Source organism: Rattus rattus, chromosome 1 (genome assembly GCF_011064425.1).
Source record: "Rattus rattus isolate New Zealand chromosome 1, Rrattus_CSIRO_v1, whole genome shotgun sequence".
In the NCBI taxonomy this organism is placed as follows: Eukaryota; Metazoa; Chordata; class Mammalia; order Rodentia; family Muridae; genus Rattus; species Rattus rattus.
This window is the reverse complement of record NC_046154.1, coordinates 25,442,163-25,461,130: the sequence shown is the minus strand read 5'-3', so window position 1 is coordinate 25,461,130 and position 18,968 is coordinate 25,442,163. Positions and strand designations below refer to the sequence as shown.

Below are 18,968 nucleotides of genomic sequence, written 5' to 3'. Positions count from 1 at the left end.
GTAGGGCTTTAATGTTGGTGCTGGCTGTGGTCTTGCAGCCATGTTGGCTGGCTGCCGTGAGACTCAAGAACAAAGGCTGTTCTTGAGGAGAGGAGACATGCTCACAGCTCTCAATGGTAGAGAGAAGGCTTGAATGGAAACTAATTTGGGAGTGGAGTTGATGGTGTGGAACATACAAATGAGCCCTCCCCCTGATTGCTGACGGTAAACATCTGGACATTTGCTAGACAGAGCACTTCCCTCTGAGGAGCCACACCTGTAGCTAAGGCTCAGCTAACCAGTCATGTTATTGGTTGTGGATCTATTCTTAGACAACGGAAATGGCTGAGAGAAAAAACAAAACCTGTTCCAGTGTGGGTTGTATGACAGGGTACTTTCACAGGTTCCCGGTTTCCTCTAGTTACCAGGTAGGCAAAGCTGTGGTTTTGTGCGGAAGTCTTTCCATAGAATTCAAATCACAACTTAAGCAGAGGCCAGTGGATCTCAGTTCTGTGGTCAGCCTGGTCTACATACCAGGTTCTAAGCAACCAGGACTACATAATGAGAGCTTGGTTCCAAAAAGGGGCCCGGGAGACCTAGAAAGATAGCTCAGGGGTTAAGAGCCCCTGCTGCTCCTGCAGAGGTCCTGAGTTCAGTTCTAAGCACACACATCAGGCAGTTCACAACTGTGACTCCAGTTCTAGAAGTTTCAAGACTTCTGACCTAACACCTGCATTTGCTTGAACACACACAAGTTGTTAAATGCCTTTATTGGACACCAAACTTTTGGTTAGGTACCAGCAACAGGAGAGATTAGCATCAGGAGGCTTGTAATGGACTGCCCTACCCCTGGTTATGTGATGCCTTTCAGTGGTCACATGATTGGTGGGCACTGTGGGAGTGAGGCTGAACACAGGCCGCAGTGTGCACTCCGGCCCCTGAACGTGCTGCTCTGCACAGGTGCAAGAGCTTGCATTCGCTCATCCAGGATGAGGTGCTCGGCCTGCTGGGACACTAGTATTACCCATGCCCTTAGAAACTACCCAGCGTCTCCTGATTGTACGTTCAGCTTGCTCTCAGGAAATTAAGACTGCAGGTGGAAGGGGGCTGGAGAGGTGGCTCAGCGGTTAAGAGCACTGACTGCTCTTCCAGAGGTCCTGAGTTCAAATCCCAGAAACCACATGGTGGCTCACAGCCATCTGTAATGGGATCTGATGCCCTCTTCTGGTGTGTCTGAAGACAGCTACAGTGTACTCATAAATAAATAAACCTTTATTTTAAAAAAAGCCTGCAGGTGGGAAATGGAGCATCATGAAAAAACATTTTACAGAGCTTAACTAGATAAGGCCAGGGTAAGAATTAGCATTGCTCAAGGGCCAGCCCCAGCCCCATTGTAATCCTTCCTCTGATGGTTCCCCAAGCAGCTGCCATTACTCTGATAGGGAAAATCAGGTGCAGTTGAACATACTGTGTGTGCGCGTGTATTGAGAACTGGAGAACATCTACTCATTCGGGAACCTATGGCCAGAGGTTGAGACAAGGTATCTCCCTCAAATGGATCCGCTAAGACCATTCACTGAACTTAGGACTTGCTGTTTCGGTTAGACCAGCTGCCCAGCCAACACCTGGAATGTTTCCGCCTCCCGTCTGCCAATGTTAGAGTTGCAGGTAACGTACCACAAGGCCTGGCTATTATGTAGGTGCTGTGGATCCCTGCTCAGGTCATCAACCTTAACACGGCAAGCACTCTGCCCAGAGGATACCTCCCCGGTCTCTGCTTCCTTTAAGCCCAGCTTCCAAGCTAAAAGATTGCTGCCTCTCTACACTGAAGCATCCTGACTACTCAGAAGCCCTTTTTATTTAATGTGTATGAGCATTTTGCCTAGTGTATATGTACCATGCCTGCAGAGCCCCCAGAAGCCAGAAGAGAGTGGGTCCCAGGAACGAAGGCAGCTGTGAACACCTGGCTGGGTGCTGGGAACTGAACGTGGACCCTCCACAAGAGAGCCAGTCCACTTAACCACTGAGTCATCTCTCCAGACCCAGAAATCCTACTTTATAGGGACTGGTAGCCCTCTTTTCTGCCCTCCTTTTGAGGCTCATTCAGCTGTGCCAAGATTGGCCATATATGTGGAAGTGAAAGCCAGAGACACCTTGACCATAGGTTCACCCTCTGGTAGTTCACAGCCAGGAAGGGACTTTGTCAAGATCTTGTTCAAATCAGTGGTAGAGCACTTGCCTAGCAAGCGCAAGGCCCTGGTTTCGGTCCCCAGCTCCGGAAAAAAAGAAAAAAAAAAATCTTGTTTATTGCTTTTCTCTGGGGTCTGTCCCTGGATCTCCCAGTACAATGAACACTGGCTCCTGGGGAGACACAGGTAGAAACTGGTAGATGAGGTCCCCATAGTTGGGATTGGCCAAAAGCCTGTAGGACTCAACTGGAAAACTCCATTCCAAGGTTCAAAGGTCAGGGAACTTGCAAGGACAGGTCCAGGCCGCCCAGAGCGGAGCAGACACAGGAGTACACATGGGTGCAGTGTCTAGAATCTGACCCAAGTTGGACCCAGTCTCAGGACAGCTGTAAACTCAGTACCTTTTTATCTGTTCCCTGTCTTCTCTGGTGGCCTATGGCTAAATTCTGTGGTTCATTTCCCAGGCTGTGGATAACATCACCCAACACGCCTAGACCCACCTTGGAGGGTGCATGAACAAAGTTCATATTTGTTCTCTTAGCTCCAGCTCTGAACACAGGTTAAGCCATGCTGTTAGAGTCCAGGGAACCAGTGGGGGTTTTTGGTCTGTTTTTAACACAGTGACTTCTGTGAGGAGATGACAGGCTTGGAAGCTAGCGCTTGAGACACAACTGTGTGACACTGGTTATCAATGACACTAACAGTGAGTGCCAGGCACAGGTACTAGATGCCTTGTAAGTATCTCAGTTGATCCTTAAATAAGTTTACATGTCATGAAACTAAAGCCTAAACTGAAATAAACGCTCAAATCGGTAGCTGGTCCATGGTACGCTGGGAACCCAAACCCAGACTGTTGCCTTTGGAGCCCTCTAACCACTGATCTAATCTACCTCCTTGACCATCAGTCACTAAGCCTGTTGCCTAATCTTAAAATCAGGCAGCCGTTTCTCTGTGAGAGTTCAAGGTTTGGATGTGGTTTCTAAAGGGCCTGGTGCACAGACAAGATAATAAATATCACTCACACAGAAGCATGTGTCATTTTTATTCTGAGGCTTTACCATGAGATGACCTTGGGTCGTCAAGTCACCTAACAGCTTTCTTTTTTAACAGTGTCAGAGCATCACCCAGATTTCCACAACTTTGGGTCTCCCCAGCTTCTCGGCTTTGTTTAATAAATAAATAGGTAGGTCAGGCTGGCCTGGAATTCAGATATCCACCTGCTTCTGCCTGCAGAGGTTAAAGGTGTGCACCACAAACTCCAGCTTTAAATGTTTAGATTGTGTCTAACTGGAGGCTTGCAGGGGCTCGGCTGTGTACATGAACTGAGTGCTCACAGCGTCCAGAAGCAGGTGACCCCTGGAGCTGGAGTTACAGGCAGTTGTGAACCACCTGATGTAGGTGCTGGGGACTGAACTTGGGTCCTCCGTAGCAGCAAAGTGCTCTTTTTTTTTTTTTTTTTTTTTTTTTTCCTTTTCTTTTTTTTCGGAGCTGGGGACCGAACCCAGGGCCTTGTGCTTGCTAGGCAAGCGCTCTACCACTGAGCTAAATCCCCAACCCCCAGCAAAGTGCTCTTAACCACTGAACCATCTCTCCAGTCCCTCCACCTTTGTAAATTAGCTCTTAGTTCCACTAACAGACTTGGAGAACTAGTGTCCTCCCTAGGATTTTATTCTTGGAAGCACATGCCCACATTTAGTCCCACAAGGCCATTTACTGGGTACCGATCATGAGCTGGGTTCTAGCCCCCGTGAGAATACTGTCTGCCCCCAGGCACAGGGCAGAGCAGGCAAAGGCGGCAGCTACACTGGGTGACATAATGAAGACTGAGTTCTCTTTACTGAGAGGCAGGCAGCACTGGAGGGTGGCCTCTGATTCTTCTCTGTGCCTAGTAGTGGGTCAGCTGATGGGTACAGGAGGAGCCAGGACCTGAATGGCTTCTCTGGACACCAGCATTCTAAGGCTGAGGGTGTCATATGCAACTTTCTGGGACCAAGCCGACCTGGAACCCAAAGAGGCAGGAGTAGTGTCAGTCTCACGCCCATCGGAGTCTAAGTCCCTTGAGACTCTGCCCTAGGTCCTCCAAGAGTTAGCTGGTAACCCAGTCCCCTGTGAGGCGGCAGCTGGGAAGTGTGGCTTTCCCCCAGCACCTAGATGATGTTTTTCTGAAAGTGCTCAAATTTCTTCATAGTCGTGGTCATCTATATCTGGGTCAGGCGGGAGATGTGACTCAGCGGTGGAGTACTTGCCCAGCGAGCTCGAGGATTTGGGTTTCATACTCAGCACTGAAGGAGAAAGGAAAGTCCAGGTCATTCAGAATCTTTGCCTTTAGGCAAGTTCCTTCCCCTTCAGTTTCATCCCCTGAACAGGGAAGGGACTAGCCTGACTGTGGCTCAGAACCACTCTCCTTACACACTGTAGCCGTTTATTGTCACAGAGGACACCATGCCTTAGGACTGGACTCATTGCATCGCTGGGGTCTGGAGTCTACAGAGAAAGACTAGCGAGGCCTTTCCCTGATCCGCTCCATATAAGGTTGGCTTTCAAACTAGGACCATGATAGGGTCCCCCTGGGCAGAGCCATCAGAGATGGGAGACAGCTGTGATGGGTCAAACTCACCTGAATTCTTTGCTTGGGGATTGGATTTGCGGTCTTTCTTGTCAGAAATCTTGCTGTACACACTTGACTTGTTCACGGGGAAGGCTTCCAAGGTCTTCGCCTTGCGTTCAAGCTGTGGGCAGGATGGCTTCGGTTCTACAGCTCGAGCCTGAACAAGATGAGAAGAAAAAAACAAAAGCTAGAAAGCAGTAACGGTGCAAGACTCGGCTGCTGGGACCGAGTCGCCTGACAGGGACCATTGGCTGTGCGCTTTTCTGGGTCAGGTTTCTCATGGACAGAAGTCCCTCGTGAGACTGAAACTACTCAAGGACTCATCATTTTACCCACTATCACATGACTTATACGATAATAAATTCAGGCCTCCTGAGGTCCCAGCACAGGATACCTGTTGAGCTCACCAAGCAGACTTTGGATAGCTCACTCAGTCACCCTGGCTATGTAGTCAGGGCTGAATCAAACCCAGCCTAGCCATCCTCCTAGCTGTGTGAGCTCAGATGACTTGGCTCTCTTATCTCAGCTGTAAAGAGAAAAAGAGAACACTGGTGCCCCTCTCTCTCTCTCTCTCTCTCTTTCTCTCTCTCTCTCTCTCTCTCTCTCTCTCTCTCTCTGTCTCTCTCTCTGTCTCTCTCTCTGTCTCTCTCTCTGTGTGTGTATGAATGCACATGCATGCATAGGCGTGTGGGCTGTGAGAGTAGGTGGGGTCAGCCACCAAGTTAGCAAGCTATCGACAAACAGGAAGTAGCTAACTAAAGGGCTTGTGGGAGAAGTCCTAGCATGTCAATCACCAAGAGAGATGGATGCTCAAAGAGCTAGTCTAAGCCGGGATCCCCACTCTCCCGCCTTTGATTCCCCTTGGTTCATTCAGCAGCCTTGAAGTGGTGGAATTTTTGCTTTTCACCCCACCCCCACCCCCATATCCTGCCCCACTCTTATTAGGAAGAGAGACAGTGAGTGAAAAATGGCGGTGAACACAGTGAGGTGACAGAACAGAGGTGACAGAACAGGGCCAGCCAGCTCTGCCCAGAAGTCAGGGCCTCACTTCCCTAGCCTGAAGGAGGAATAAAGGTTCTAGCCCTGGGTCTAATGGGTCAACAGGCCGAACCTGAGCCTTCCTGTAGCTGAAGTGGGAAACAGGAAGTAGTGGTGAGAGGGGGCCCAGGAATGCCAGGCTGCAGCCAACCCATGAGAGACCCTGATGCCGTGTGAGCCACTGAAGCCTTTAACACCGAGCCCAGCAGTTGAAGATTGAGGAGCCTTGGAGGTTAGATTTAACTTAACTTAGCACGACCTAGAATTTCCTGGACCTCTGTCAGATCAGGTAAGGTCTGTGGTACGTCTATGGGGACTGTCTTGACTGCCAATCAATATAAGACAATTGAGAGCACTGTGGAGGACATCATTTCCTACGCTGGACTCTGAATTCTATAAAAGTAAGAAGTCAGCAAGGAGTTTGTAGAGCATTTGATGCACCCGCTCTTTCTGCTCCTGACCTGGCGCGGCCAGCTGTCCCCCGCCTCTGTGCCTTCCCTACAGGGAACGACTAAACTGGAATTGTGAACTAAAACCCTTCTTCCTCTAAGCTGCTTTTGGTTCAGGGCATTTTATCACAGGAACGTAAGTCAAACCAGGACAGGAGGCCATCCTAAGAGCCATGGGGAGGACTGCAAACGTTTAGGTAAGAACAGACGATGCTCTGCGTGGAAGAAGCATGAAAGTGACAGAGAGGAAACGCTCTAGGAACTTGGAGTCAGAATGCGTCCACACTAAGTCAAGCTTTCTCTTTGCTGACCCCGTCAGAGTCTTGATCTTCATTTTCCCAATCATAAAACACTGATAACTACATCGGCTTTAAGATCGTGAGGACTAACCAAGTGGGAATTCCTGGTACAAAGACTAGAGAGATGGCTCAGCGGTTAAGAGCACCGGCTGCTCTTCCAAAGGTCATGAGTTCAGTTCCCAGCAACCACATGGTGGCTCATAACCATCTTTAGGGGGACCCTGACGCCCTCTTCAGGCAGGCAGATGCATATGCAGCAGAGCACTCATACATTAAACAAATAAAATATTTAAAGAAAAAGAATTGAACCCAATGCGCTGCAAATTCAATACAACTGAGAATCATTGCAGGCAAAAAAGCAAGGGCCGAGGGTGAGCCTCACAGGTGACCCCTCCCTGCCGCTGAGGTTCTGTCCATACCTTTACGCCACCCTCCTTACAGCGCTGTGTGTTCTGCTGCTTCTTCGGGGGCCTGGGCGGGGGAGCTTGGTTCCCAGAGACTGGCAGCTTCCGGAGGCCGTAGTAAAATGCTTCTGACAGTTCCTCCACCGTAGGGACAGACAGCGGCCCAGCCACCTGGCCTGGCTGTCCCTCAATCTCCACCACAGTCAGATCCAGCCACCTGGGAGGGATCTCGAAGCACATTTCCGGCTGGGAGTCCAGGCTTACCACCAAAAAGGGCTCTGTGAGCTTCTCCTCCAGGCGCAAGCCAGGGAAGGAGGTCAGAGGGTCAGTGGGGTGATGGGAATCTTTGGCCACCACCTTGACCTCACAGGGCAGGGTATACTGGGAGGTGAGATCTGCTAGGCTATAGCGTCGGCTGTCATTTACCTCCTCCACAAAGCTACCAGAGAGGTAGAGGGGTAGCAGAACCTGTTCTTTGTCCTCTACCTCCTCCTCTTCCTCCTCTTCCTCCTCCTCCTCCTCCCCAGACTGCTCATTCAGCCGCTGACATATCAAGACATCTATGTCCTGCCCTTGGGCCCCACAGACCTGGCCGGACCTCAACACCTCCAGCCGATCACCCACAGCCAAGAAAGAAAACTCAGGATTCTCCTCTTCGTTCCCATCACAGTCTTTTGTGGCCACCACCCGGAGGGGCCGGCCTGGCTGGAGAGCGCCCAAAAGGTCATAGGCCGTGGGGAACTCCCTTGGCCTCCGTTTGAGCTTGCCCTGGTAGGCTCCGGAGAGCAAGAAGTATCTGGGAACTTTTCGGCTCTTGCTTGAGGCCACAACCCGCCAGGGTGATGAGGCTGGACCATAGATGCAAAGCCTCTGGCCTTTGCGTAGGAAGCTCATCCACGGGCTGAGGAAGATGGGTGGACCATCAGGAACCTCCAGGATCTCCGTGGACAGAGGGAAGGGGCCTCCCCGGGCCAGCAACTCGCTCAGCCGCAATGGTTTGAAGAAGTGGACGTGCTGGGAAGAGGCTGTGACATCTTCTACCTCCACCTCCAGAGTAGACGGGATCTTGACGATGCTGCTGCGCACTGTAGGGAGAAGGCAGTTCCGGAGCCCGGCACACAACATCCGGTCGCAGCCCCAACCCCAGCTCTGACTCCTTCTTTCCCGCCATCCTTTTCCTACTACATAGATTTTTCAGCTCAGTCTTTTTTTATTTTTATTTTTACTTTTACTTAATTTAATGTTTTTATTTAAGAATTTAAATTTGTCGGGGTTGGAGAGATGGCTCAGCAATTAAGAGCACTGCCTGCTCTTCCAGAGGTCCTGAGTTCAAATCCCAGCAACCACATGGTGGCTCACAACCCTCTGTAATGGGATCTGATGCCCTCTTCTGGTGTGTCTGAAGACAGCTACAGTGTGTTTATATATATAATAAATAATCTCTAAAAAATAATTTAAATTTGTCTTTTAAAAAAGATTTATTTTATTTATATGGGACTACACTGTAGTTGTCTTCAGACTCACCAGAAGAGGGCGTCAGATCCCATTACAGATGGCTGTGAGCCGCCATGTGGTTGCTGGGAATTGAACTCAGGACCTCTGGAAGAGCAGCCAGTGCTCTTAACCGCTGAGCCATCTCTCCAGCCTTTAAAATTGTCTTTCTTACTTTTAACTGTGCATAGATGTGGGCACATGAATACAGGGGACCACAGAGGCCAGAGCAGTTGGGCCCTGCAGGGGCTGGAGTTATGGGGGGTTGTGAGCCACCTAACCCAGAACTCCAGTTCCAGAGATGCGATGCTCTTTTCCGGCCTCCGTAGGCACCAGGCACATACATGCTGCACAGACATACATGCAGCCAAAACACCATACATGCAAATTTTAAAACATTATTATTATTATTATTATTATTATTATTATTATTATTATTAATACTTTGTTTGAGGCAGAATTTCTCTGTTAACAGTCCTAACTGTCTTGGAATTTGCCTTCTAAACCAGGCTGGCCTCCAACTCACAGAGATCCTCCTGCCTCTGCCTCCTGAGCACTGGGATTAAAGGCCTGTACCACCACACCCAGCCCAATAATTAATTTAAAAAAAAAAAACCTCTTTATTAAAATAGCAATAAACACATGGTCCAGGTGTAATGCTGCATCATCACAGTGTCCGAGCTTGGGAGACAGAGGCAGGACTCTCAGGAAAGAGTTCGAGGCTGGGCAGGCTACATGAGATGCTGCGTCAAAAATTTAGAACATGCTAATTAAGGAGGCTGCGGAGAGGGTCTAAATATCGCTGAAGGGTAATGTAAGGGGCGTGCCGGGTTGAGGGAGCCAGGAAAGCCAGAGTGAGGTACTTAAATGGAAACTTTGAGGACGAAAAAGGTGACCGAGTTAGGAGTGGTGTGAACTCTGACCGAGGAAATGCCGGTGCTAGGAAAAAGGGACACCTGGCGTTCCTCGTGTCTGTCTCTTCCACAGTGACCTGGGAAAGCATTTGCTTTTCTTCTCCATGAGCAAAATAAAATCTACTTTATCAAGCCAGAGGTATGCATCTTTAAAAGGGGGATACCTAATTTAAAAGCTTTCAGGCGTGTTTGGTTTTTAACCGGGTATGGTGCCACAGATACAGACACCAGCACTGGACTTGGGAGGCAGAGGCAGGAAGATCAGGAGTTGGAGAGCAGCCTGGGCTATGAGAGACCCTCTCTTTGTTTTATTCAATTTTGGAAATGCTGGAGATCAAGGGCTAGCGAATGCCCCACACCAAGCCAGACCCCAACCGCTTTTTTTGTTCGATTTTTGTTTGTTTGTTTGGTTGGTTGGTTGGGTTTTTTTTTGGAGCTGGGGACCGAACCCAGGGCCTTGCACTTACTAGGCAAGCGCTCTACCACTGAGCTAAATCCCCAACCCCTTGTTTTGTTTTTAAAGACAGGGTTTCTCTGTGTAGCCCTGACTGTCTGGGACTCACTCTGTAGGCCAGGCTGCTCTCAAACTCGGAGATCTGCCCACCTCTGCCTCCCAAATGCTGGAGTTAAAGGTGTGTGCCACCACCCAACCTGTTCCCCTCTATTGATTTTACTATTTCTAAAACCTTTTTGTGTCTACACTTATTCATTTATTTGTATGGTTGTGTGTCTTTTTGTCTGTCCACCTATATATGTACAGGCGTGTGTTTGTGCCATGCTGTGAGTACAAAGGTCAAAGGACAACGTGCAGAAGTCAGTTCTTCTACTGTTTAGGTCCCAGGGATGAAACTTGTGCATGATGGGGCAGGATCCTTACCTGCTGAGTCACCCCTGCTTTATTTATTTACTTATGTGTGTATGTATGTATGTATGTTGTATTTATTATATATAAGTACACTGTAGATGTCTTCAGACACACCAGAAGAGGGCATCGGATCCCATTACAGATGGTTGTGAGCCACCATGTGGTTGCTGGGATTTGAACTCAGGACCTCTGGAAGAGCAGTCAGTGCTCTTAACCGCTGAGCCATCTCTCCAGCCCCAACCCTACTTTTCTTTTTTTTTTTTTTTTTTTTGGAGCTGGGGACCGAACCCAGGGCCTTGCGCTTGCTAGGCAAGCGCTCTACCACTGAGCTAAATCCCCAACCCCTCCAACCCTACTTTTAAAAACAATTGTAATTTTATTATTGGGGTGTGTGTGTGTGTGTGCACATGCCAGGGAACATGGAGGTCAGAGGGCAATTTTCACAGCAAGTGCTTTTATGCACTGAGCTGCCCCCGCCCCTTTAATTAATTAATTGTTTTGTTTCTCAGTTTTGAGACAGCATCTATGCAGCTGGTGTGGAGCCTAACCTTCATAAAGCATGGAGGAGAGCTTAGGTGCGTTTATCCCCTTTTCTCATCTCTTTTCATACCACATTTCCGGTTTCACAGGGCATCGGTATCCCGTCACATTGCGGACATTAGGTAAGCAGCCTGGAGCCCCCGGCCTATGCACGGATCGGGGCTGTCTTCGACGGTACAGCTCCCAGCCACCCACTCCCGTCTCCCCAGGGAACTTACTGTGCATGATGGCCTGGAGCTGGTACTGGGGCTTTAGTATCACAGAGGCCCAGGGGAGGCTGGGGCAGGTGAGCCTAAGGCCCTTCATAGCTGGGTCCTGCAGGACTTGGAGCAGGGTTTGTGGAGCACTGGGCTTGCATCTCCAGAAGGGTCCCTTCTGGGAAAGGGGCAGATGAAGGATGATCTCCTGGGTCTGTGAGGCCTGCACACAGCGTGCATAGCGGGTCCCGTGGTGTACTTCCACGGCCTCAAGTCTGAGGGGCTGATCCTCAGGCACCACCCTGGCCTCCGTGACAATTCTTTGAGTTGACTTGAAGTAAATGGGACACTGTGTGGAGTTCTGGGGCATGGCGGAGACGAGATCCTCCAGGGTTCTGTAGCTCTGCAGGCTGGTGAGTGTGCTGAAGAGGCCTGTGGGATTCAGCAGAGGGAGGAAGAATGAGGAGGGAGGGGTGTGCTGGGGACAGGCTCTGCGGATAACCCAGCCAGACTCCCAGGACGGGTGTCAAGGATGGGCCTGCGTCTGGACATCTAGACTAAAGGTCTAAGGACGGAGGCTGAATGACAGTGTGCAAACAGTGAGGACAGAAATGATGACACAAGGGACACAGGGAACAGAACCAGGTCACATTCTCTCTCTCTCTCTCTCTCTCTCTCTCTCTCTCTCTCTCTCTCTCTCTCTCTTCACACACACACACACACACACACACACACACACACACACACCACCCTCCTCAACGTTTCCGTCTTTAACTTAGCCAACCCATTTTTTTCCTTTAGACCCCTCCCCCAGAGCTCTGGAGCTCCAAGCCCACACACCCAAAGTCTATCTCTCCATCTCAGGGTAGCACCGTTGTCTCTTTGTCCCAAGTGAGAGCCCCAGGATCTACTAGCCCAGGGGCCCTACCACTCAGTGGCTCTGCCACAACCAAATGACAACCCTCCTGCCATTCCTGCAGCTCCCAGACGTTCTGCCACCAGGGTGCCCAATGGCCCAACTTCTAGAAACAGTAGTTTCCGGTCCCAAAAGTCACAGCCCAAATCTAATCAAGGAAATCTCACAGAGCTTAGACTGGGACCTCGGGAAATAGTTCAGTGAAACAGAAAGCTGAGAACGTCTGTTATCTGAGCTTGCGCTCAGTGTGGTGGGATTTCCATCCTGGTGTCCACAGGATGGCTGACGGACTTCAGATTTAAGCTGTGAGGTAGATAATAGCATGGCATTGAAACTAAGTCCCCTGACTTTGCTCGCTCCCCTCTTAGTGGTCTGCGAGCAAGTGAGGGAACTGGTTTCTGGAAAGAGGCATCACACTCTCAGTCAAAGCATCCCAAGGAAACATGTCTACGCACCCATGTATGTGTGCGCAGGTGTGGGCCTGGATGCGCACTGTCGTGTGGGTGATGGACCTGTGTGTACATGTGTGTAGACCGGTTGGACCTAGTGGTAGGTATTCGAGAGCTCAGAGAAGTCTTCTGTAGAAAAACAGAGCCCTCAAAGCGCAGCAGGAAATGCCTCATTTGAATATCTGAAAAGCCCCGGATTCCTCAACACGTTCACCAGCCAGAGTGTGTTCGTCCAGCCGAAGGGATCAGCTTCTGTTCCCGTCCCACTGCCCGCAGGAAGCTTGCGCTTGTGTGCATCTGTGTGTGCACACACGTGTGCTCAGAATGCGCCTGCTCTGTGCCAGCCCCTCTTCTACACTGTCTCCTCTTCAAAGCTCATATCGGTCCTGGGGCTCCCAACAGAGGAGGAAGCTGAGGCCACCAGTGTCAGGCTTTCTACCCACGCTGCTCCCAGCCACAAACAACACACCTCCTGTTTTGCAATAACTAAACCCTTTCAGGGTTCATTTTTCTGTGTGGCTTGCTTGCTTGTTTTCCAGAGAGGGTCTCATGGATCTCAGGCTGGCCTTGAAATCCAAAAAGACCTTTATATATTTTTATATATAAATATTTATTTTAAAATTATTATTTTATATATAAATATTTAAATATTTATTTTAAATATAAAATATATATTATATATTTTTATTTCACGTCCACTGGTGTTTTGCCCACATGTATATCTGTGCGAAGGTGTCAGATCCCCGGGAACTGGAGCGGTAGACAGTTCTGAGCTGCCATGTGGGTGGATGGGAATTGAACCTGAGTCCTCTGGAAGAGCAACCAGTGTTCTCAACCATCTCTCCAGCCCTCCAAAGAGATTAATATTACTTTAAATTAAAAAAAAAAGTCACCTTTAAGCCAGGCATGGCAGTACACGCCTTTAAGTCCCAGGACTCAGGAGGCTGTTCAGCATGAGTCTGAGGCTGGCATGATTTACACGGAGACCAACCAAGGCTATACAGTGATACCTTGCACCAATAAAATAAATCACATTTATTTATTGTGTGCATGCATGTGCGTGCTACAGCACATATGAAGAAGCCAGAGAACTACTTGTAGGAATCACTCTCTCCTTCCAGCATGTAGGTGCATGGAATTGAACTCGGATCATCTGGCTTGTCAGCAGTATCTGCTATTATCTCCCAGGCGTGAGACCTACTCCTACTCCTCCTGCCTCCCTTCTAGGATTACCGGAATGTGCCGCTACCCCCGTTGGAGTACACAGTGCTGGCGACATGACCCGGGACTTCATGTTCACGCGGGAAGCACCTTCCAGCTGAGCTATGTCTTCAGTCCCTGACCCTTTCTGAGATGGAGCCCCATCCATCCTCGTCTGACTCGCTATGAAGCTAAGGCTGGCCAGGACTCCCCAGTCTTCAGTCTCTACCTCCCCTATGCTAGAATCCAGGCTGTTTCCCCTGGGGTTGCTCGCGCCTCTACAGACCCACCCCACCCTGAGCTGTGCCTGCTTCATATTGCCCTTGTCTTTGCTCCCTGTCACTCCAGAAAGGCCTAGTTCGTCCTGAGTCTACACATCCAGCTCCCCAAAGGACACGTGGGTGTCAGTAGATGTTTGATGAATGAAGAATGGGTGAGCAAACACAAAGACCAAAACTTGAAGACCTAGAGGCAGATGCCATCAGAAGAAGGCTGGGACAAGCCAGACTCACGGATGGCCTCTGAATATGCCCTTGGCCTTTCAGCTACATAATGGTAGTTATGTCGCCCTCATATGCAAAGCCAGAGGGGCGGGCATACTGCCCAAAGTGGCGAGCCAACCCACAAGTGGTTCAAGATTCACCTGCACAATGCTAGAGCACCAGGTACAAGCCTTACCTGTGAAATTGGGGTTGAGCTCCAACGTCTGACCCGTCTCTGGGTTCTCACACACAACCTTCTCGAGGTGGACATGGGTGACCTTGATTAGGTCCCCCGTGGAGAGGCAACATTCATTCCCAAAGAGCTCATAGACGGAACCTGTGGAGACATGGACTCAGTTTTTCCTTTTGGCAAAGGCCTGGGTGGCCTGTTCCATACAAACACTACTCAGTGGTTCCTGCTGCCATATCTTTCTACTTTGAAGTACTCGGGACTGGACCCAGTTCCAAACATACCCGTAAGTACTCCAGCCCACCCCACCCTCGCCCCACTGGAGTATCAGGCTTCTTCCTTGCCTTTCCCTGCTAAAGGGCAGCCAGCGTCAGCCTGCTTACACGGTCTCCTCTGACCACTGCAGTCCTGACGGTGCCCTTTCTCCCAGCTCTCCTGGAGTGAGCACACAGTCAGGGCTGGTCCCTTTCAACATCTTTGCAGCCTCTAGGGGTAGATTGCACCCAAGAAGCAGGAACTAACCAGGCACCCACAACTCCTGTACTACATTTGCAAAGTCAAGCTCAGGGTAGGTGGGCTTCGCAAAGATACAGGCGACCAGGCAGGCACCTAGCTCCTCCCACTCCCTGCTCTCTGCTTCAGATGAATGAGCTGCGTGCTGTCTGTCTGTCTGTCTGTCTGTCTTTCTTTCTTTCTTTTTTTAAAGGTTTGTTTATTTATACACTGTAGCTGTCTTCAGACACACCAGAAGAGGGCATCAGATCTCATTACAGATGGTTGTGAGCCACCATGTGGTTGCTGGGAATTGAACTCAGGACCTTTGGAAGAGCAGTCAGTGCTCTTAACCACTGAGCCATCTCTCCAGCCCATCTTTCTCCTTCCTTCCTTCCTTCCTTCCTTCCTTCCTTCCTTCCTTCCTTCCTTCCTTCCTTTCTTTTCGAAGCAGGCTCTCCGGTAGTTCACCTTGCCCTGGAACTCTTTCTACTAATGATGATTGTTCTGCTGATCCACTCTACCTCCAGGGTGCTACGAAGGCAGGTGTATGCCACCGTGCCAAATTCTTTGGAGTACTCAGTACTCGGAATCAAATCCAGGGTTTCCTGCATGCTAGATGAGCGCTGTACTAATTGAAGTACACGCTTCCGGCCCAGCGAATAGCTTTTCGCTTTTGTTTTTTAAATCAGGTTTATCTAGAATGCATTCCACACCTTTGGTGTGGAAGTCAGGACAATCCTCCCGAGTCAGTTCTTTCTTTCGACCCAGGGATTGGATTGGGTTGTCAAGGGCAGCAACCACGCCCCTCCGCCCCGCCTACCAGCTAACTCACCCTCCCGCCAGCCAGCCCCGCAATCTATAGAGTTGCTCTTAAGAGGACGTAGAGGAGATTGAGGATCTGAGAGCCACCTCCAAGTTCAGCAGCCACTTGCCTGATGCAAAGTGCTAAAGCTATAAAGAACACCGGGAAATAAACAGTAAAGCTCTCACAGTGCTGTGTGCCCGAGTCCATGTCCAGCGGCAGAGGATGGGAAACCGCAGGTGACAGGACCTTGAGGCAACCAGGGAAAGCCCTAGGAGAGCTGCTCACAGGGTCGGGAGAAACTGGTGTAAGCCTCACCCTAACAACTCAGGAAAGTGCACACAGTCGGTCAGAGGCGGACCTTGCAGCCGAGGAGTGTGTTAGCCACGGAGTTATAGATACCTGGCTCTGTGCTGAGTGTTAACTGATGCTTCAGTGCCCTGAAGACGCGTGACTGCCCTTCCGGGAACAGGCCAGCAGTTTCCCTTTTCTAAATAAATAGCAACAGCAAGTTTCTCATTCCTAAAAGTGACAGCTTGGAGAGGCGGTACCAGCTCTTCAATGATCAATAAAGGGGAAGAGTAGGAACTCAAGCAAGCTCACCCTTGGCTTCAATAGGGTGTTCCAGGTCAGCCTCAAAAATATCAAAAAAGAGCCAGCAAGACGTTGTCAGGTAAAGACTCTTCACTCCCCAAGTCCCATATGACAGAAGAAAATGGAAGAAGACAAAAGTCCTGTGACCTTCACATGCATACTGTGACACATGCACGCTCGCCCCACAAACAAACAAACAAACAATAAATAAATAAATAAATAAATGTAAACAAAGGCTCAGACGGCCAGCTGTGGTGGTACACATCTGTAAACAGAGAGTCTGGAGAAGTCTGGGCTACACAAGAACAACTTGTCTTAAACAGGGGCGGGGGGTGGGGGAGGTTAAGGGTGTTAGCCAAGAGTGCTGATCTAGGGCTGGAGAGATGGCTCAGCTGTTAAGAACACTGACTGCTCTTCCAGAGGTCATGAGTTCAATTCCCAGCAACCACATGGTGGCTCACAACCATCTGTAAAGAGATCCGATGCCCTCTTCTGGTGTGCACTTATATATAATGAATAAATCTTTAAAAAAAAAAAAAAAAAAACAAGGGGCTGGGGATTTAGAAAAAGTGGTAGAGCGCTTACCTAGGAAGCGCAAGGCCCTGGGTTCGGTCCCCAGCTCCGAAAAAAAGAAAAAAAAAAAAAAAAACCAATTAGGGGTTGGAAAAAAAAAAAAAAAAAAAGGAAGGGTTGCACTCGGGAGGCACGGGGCAGCGGAGGTTCGGGAACTCCTTCCAAAGAAAGAAAAAAAAAAAAAAATTAAAAAAAAAAAAAAAGAGTGCTGATCTAGGATGTTAGATGGCCCGTCCCCAGTGCAGCAGGGAGGGTAAAGTGGGGATTGGAGGAGGAAGATGTGAGGGTAGCAGGAGGAGGGTATGAAGTCCAGGGTATTTACCTCCAAAACTGGAATTCCGCTGCATCTTGCCCTCATGCATAGTTATCTACCCTTCATTTGCATACCGACACTCTGTGACATCCGACATCTGTCTGTCCTCACGTCACCACCCCAATTTCTTCCACTTCCCACCACCCCAGGTCAGAGCAGATGAAGAAACTCAGATATTGTGACATAAGTAAGCAAGAGAGGCTGGGAGGAGGTCCTGAGCTGGAGAAAGAAAGACCAGACTCCCAGAGCCCTGCTTCAGGGACCCTTCGGGTTCCGATGGACGGGAGAGACTCACCCTTGTGTGGTCCTCCTTCGTCTACAATCCACTTGGCCAACAGAACACGTTGCTGGCAGCTGCTGTGGCAGAGCCTGGTTCCCTCATCCCAGAGAGCAGGATGAAGCAGGCATCCGTGAGAAGCTTGTTCTCTGAGGGAGAAGCCCTGAATCTCACTGTCTCCCTCCACAGTCTCCTCTGCCCTCCTCAGAGCAGCCTGGTGGGTCTTGCTCACTCACATCCACATCTCTTTTCTTCCCTCCCTTATAGCCACTTGCTATTTGGCCAGTAACTGGTGTCTGCGTCCTGATATGTCCATCTCTTCTTTACTATGAGTCGGGGAGAGCCATGGGCAGATGTGCAAGCGAAAAGCGGCAAGGCTTCAGGGGGTGGCAGGACCATTCCAACTGAGAATCCAGCGAAGAGGAGAAACAGGGAGGCAGGGAGGCAAGGAGCAGAGAGCGCACGGGGTGGGGTGTGGGGCTGATCTGGTGCTTAAATAATGAACTGGAATGTGTCTCATCGGTGAGAGTTCAGGGTCCTGGGTTGGATCTCTGAAGAAAGGGAGAGAAGATAAGAAAAGAGAACGGAGGGAGGGAGAGAGAAAGAAGAAAGAAAAGTGAACCGGGCATGGCAAATTCAGCCAGAGGCAGAAGGATCGTTGCAAATTTGAGGCCAACCTGGGCTACAAAACAAGATCCTCTCAAAACAAAACAAATAAAACAAACCCAGTGAGCATCCTAGTGCCTGCCTGACACAATGAACAGTGACCTCCATTCACTTACTAATCCATTTATTATAATTGTTCTCGGTGCTTGAGACAGGATTTCCTAGGCTGTTCAGGTTGCCCCTGCCTAGCTGCTACCCAGTTTCTGTTAGGATTACCCAGCAACCTCAGTTGAGAAAATGCCTCTGTGTTAAACTCAGGATTTATCGCCTGCGGGACAGAAGCTGAGACGCAGGGAGGTGGCGCCTTTTGGTGAGGATTCCTAAACTTCGAGCAAGTAGCAGCGTCCGAACTCAACCCTCAAATTGCTCAGGGTCTCACTCTGTATCCCAGACTGACCTGGCATCATTTTATAGGCCAGGCTAGCCTCGAACTCGTGCCAAAACTCCTGCCTCAGCCCCCCAGTATTGGGATTACAGGCATGACCCATCATGCCTGGCTCCTTCCACCCAAAGCCCGCTCACCCTCGAAGTAGACTCCGGAGCAGACCCGCAGCACGCGCGGAAGGGAGGCGGGGTCCAGGCTGCTCGCAAAGTCCTGCAGCGGCACAGGCTCCATGGTCGCGACCCAACTAAAGTGGCTCAGACCAGTCCGCAGTTTGCGGAGGACTGTCCGGAAGCCACGCCCACTAGAGACCACGCCCCCCAGGTCCGGTTGGTAGGAGCCCCACAGGGTTCTCTGAAGCCCCGAACTCTTGAATGAGGACTTTATTCCTCCTGATCTGTCTCTTCAACTCTAAGATGGGATCATTTCTTAGGGCTTCTACTGTTGTGATAAAAGCAGTTTGGGGAGGGAAGGGGTTATTTCATCTGGGATCACAGAGGGTAGTCGGAGCAGGAACTAGGGACAGATACAGGAACTGGGACTGGTCCAGAAGCCATCAAGGAACACAGCTTACTGGTTTGCTCAGCTTGCTTTTTTTACACAGCTCAGGACCACCTGTCCAGGGTTGGCTCTATCCACGCCCTCTGGGCTGGGTC

General features: G+C 50.0%; 1 protein-coding gene across 1 annotated transcript; it reads right to left on the bottom strand.

Moving 5' to 3' along the window:
- Positions 1-4,293: 4,293 nt before the first annotated feature.
- Themis2 (thymocyte selection associated family member 2) lies at positions 4,294-18,546 on the bottom strand. Its single transcript, XM_032888305.1, has 6 exons — positions 18,453-18,546; positions 14,217-14,357; positions 10,995-11,405; positions 6,982-8,051; positions 4,786-4,933; positions 4,294-4,450 (listed from the first exon to the last, which is right to left on the bottom strand). The coding sequence occupies exons 1-6, from the start codon at positions 18,544-18,546 to the stop codon at positions 4,341-4,343; spliced, it is 1,974 nt and encodes a 657-aa protein (XP_032744196.1). The 3' UTR covers positions 4,294-4,340.
- Positions 18,547-18,968: the final 422 nt, after the last annotated feature.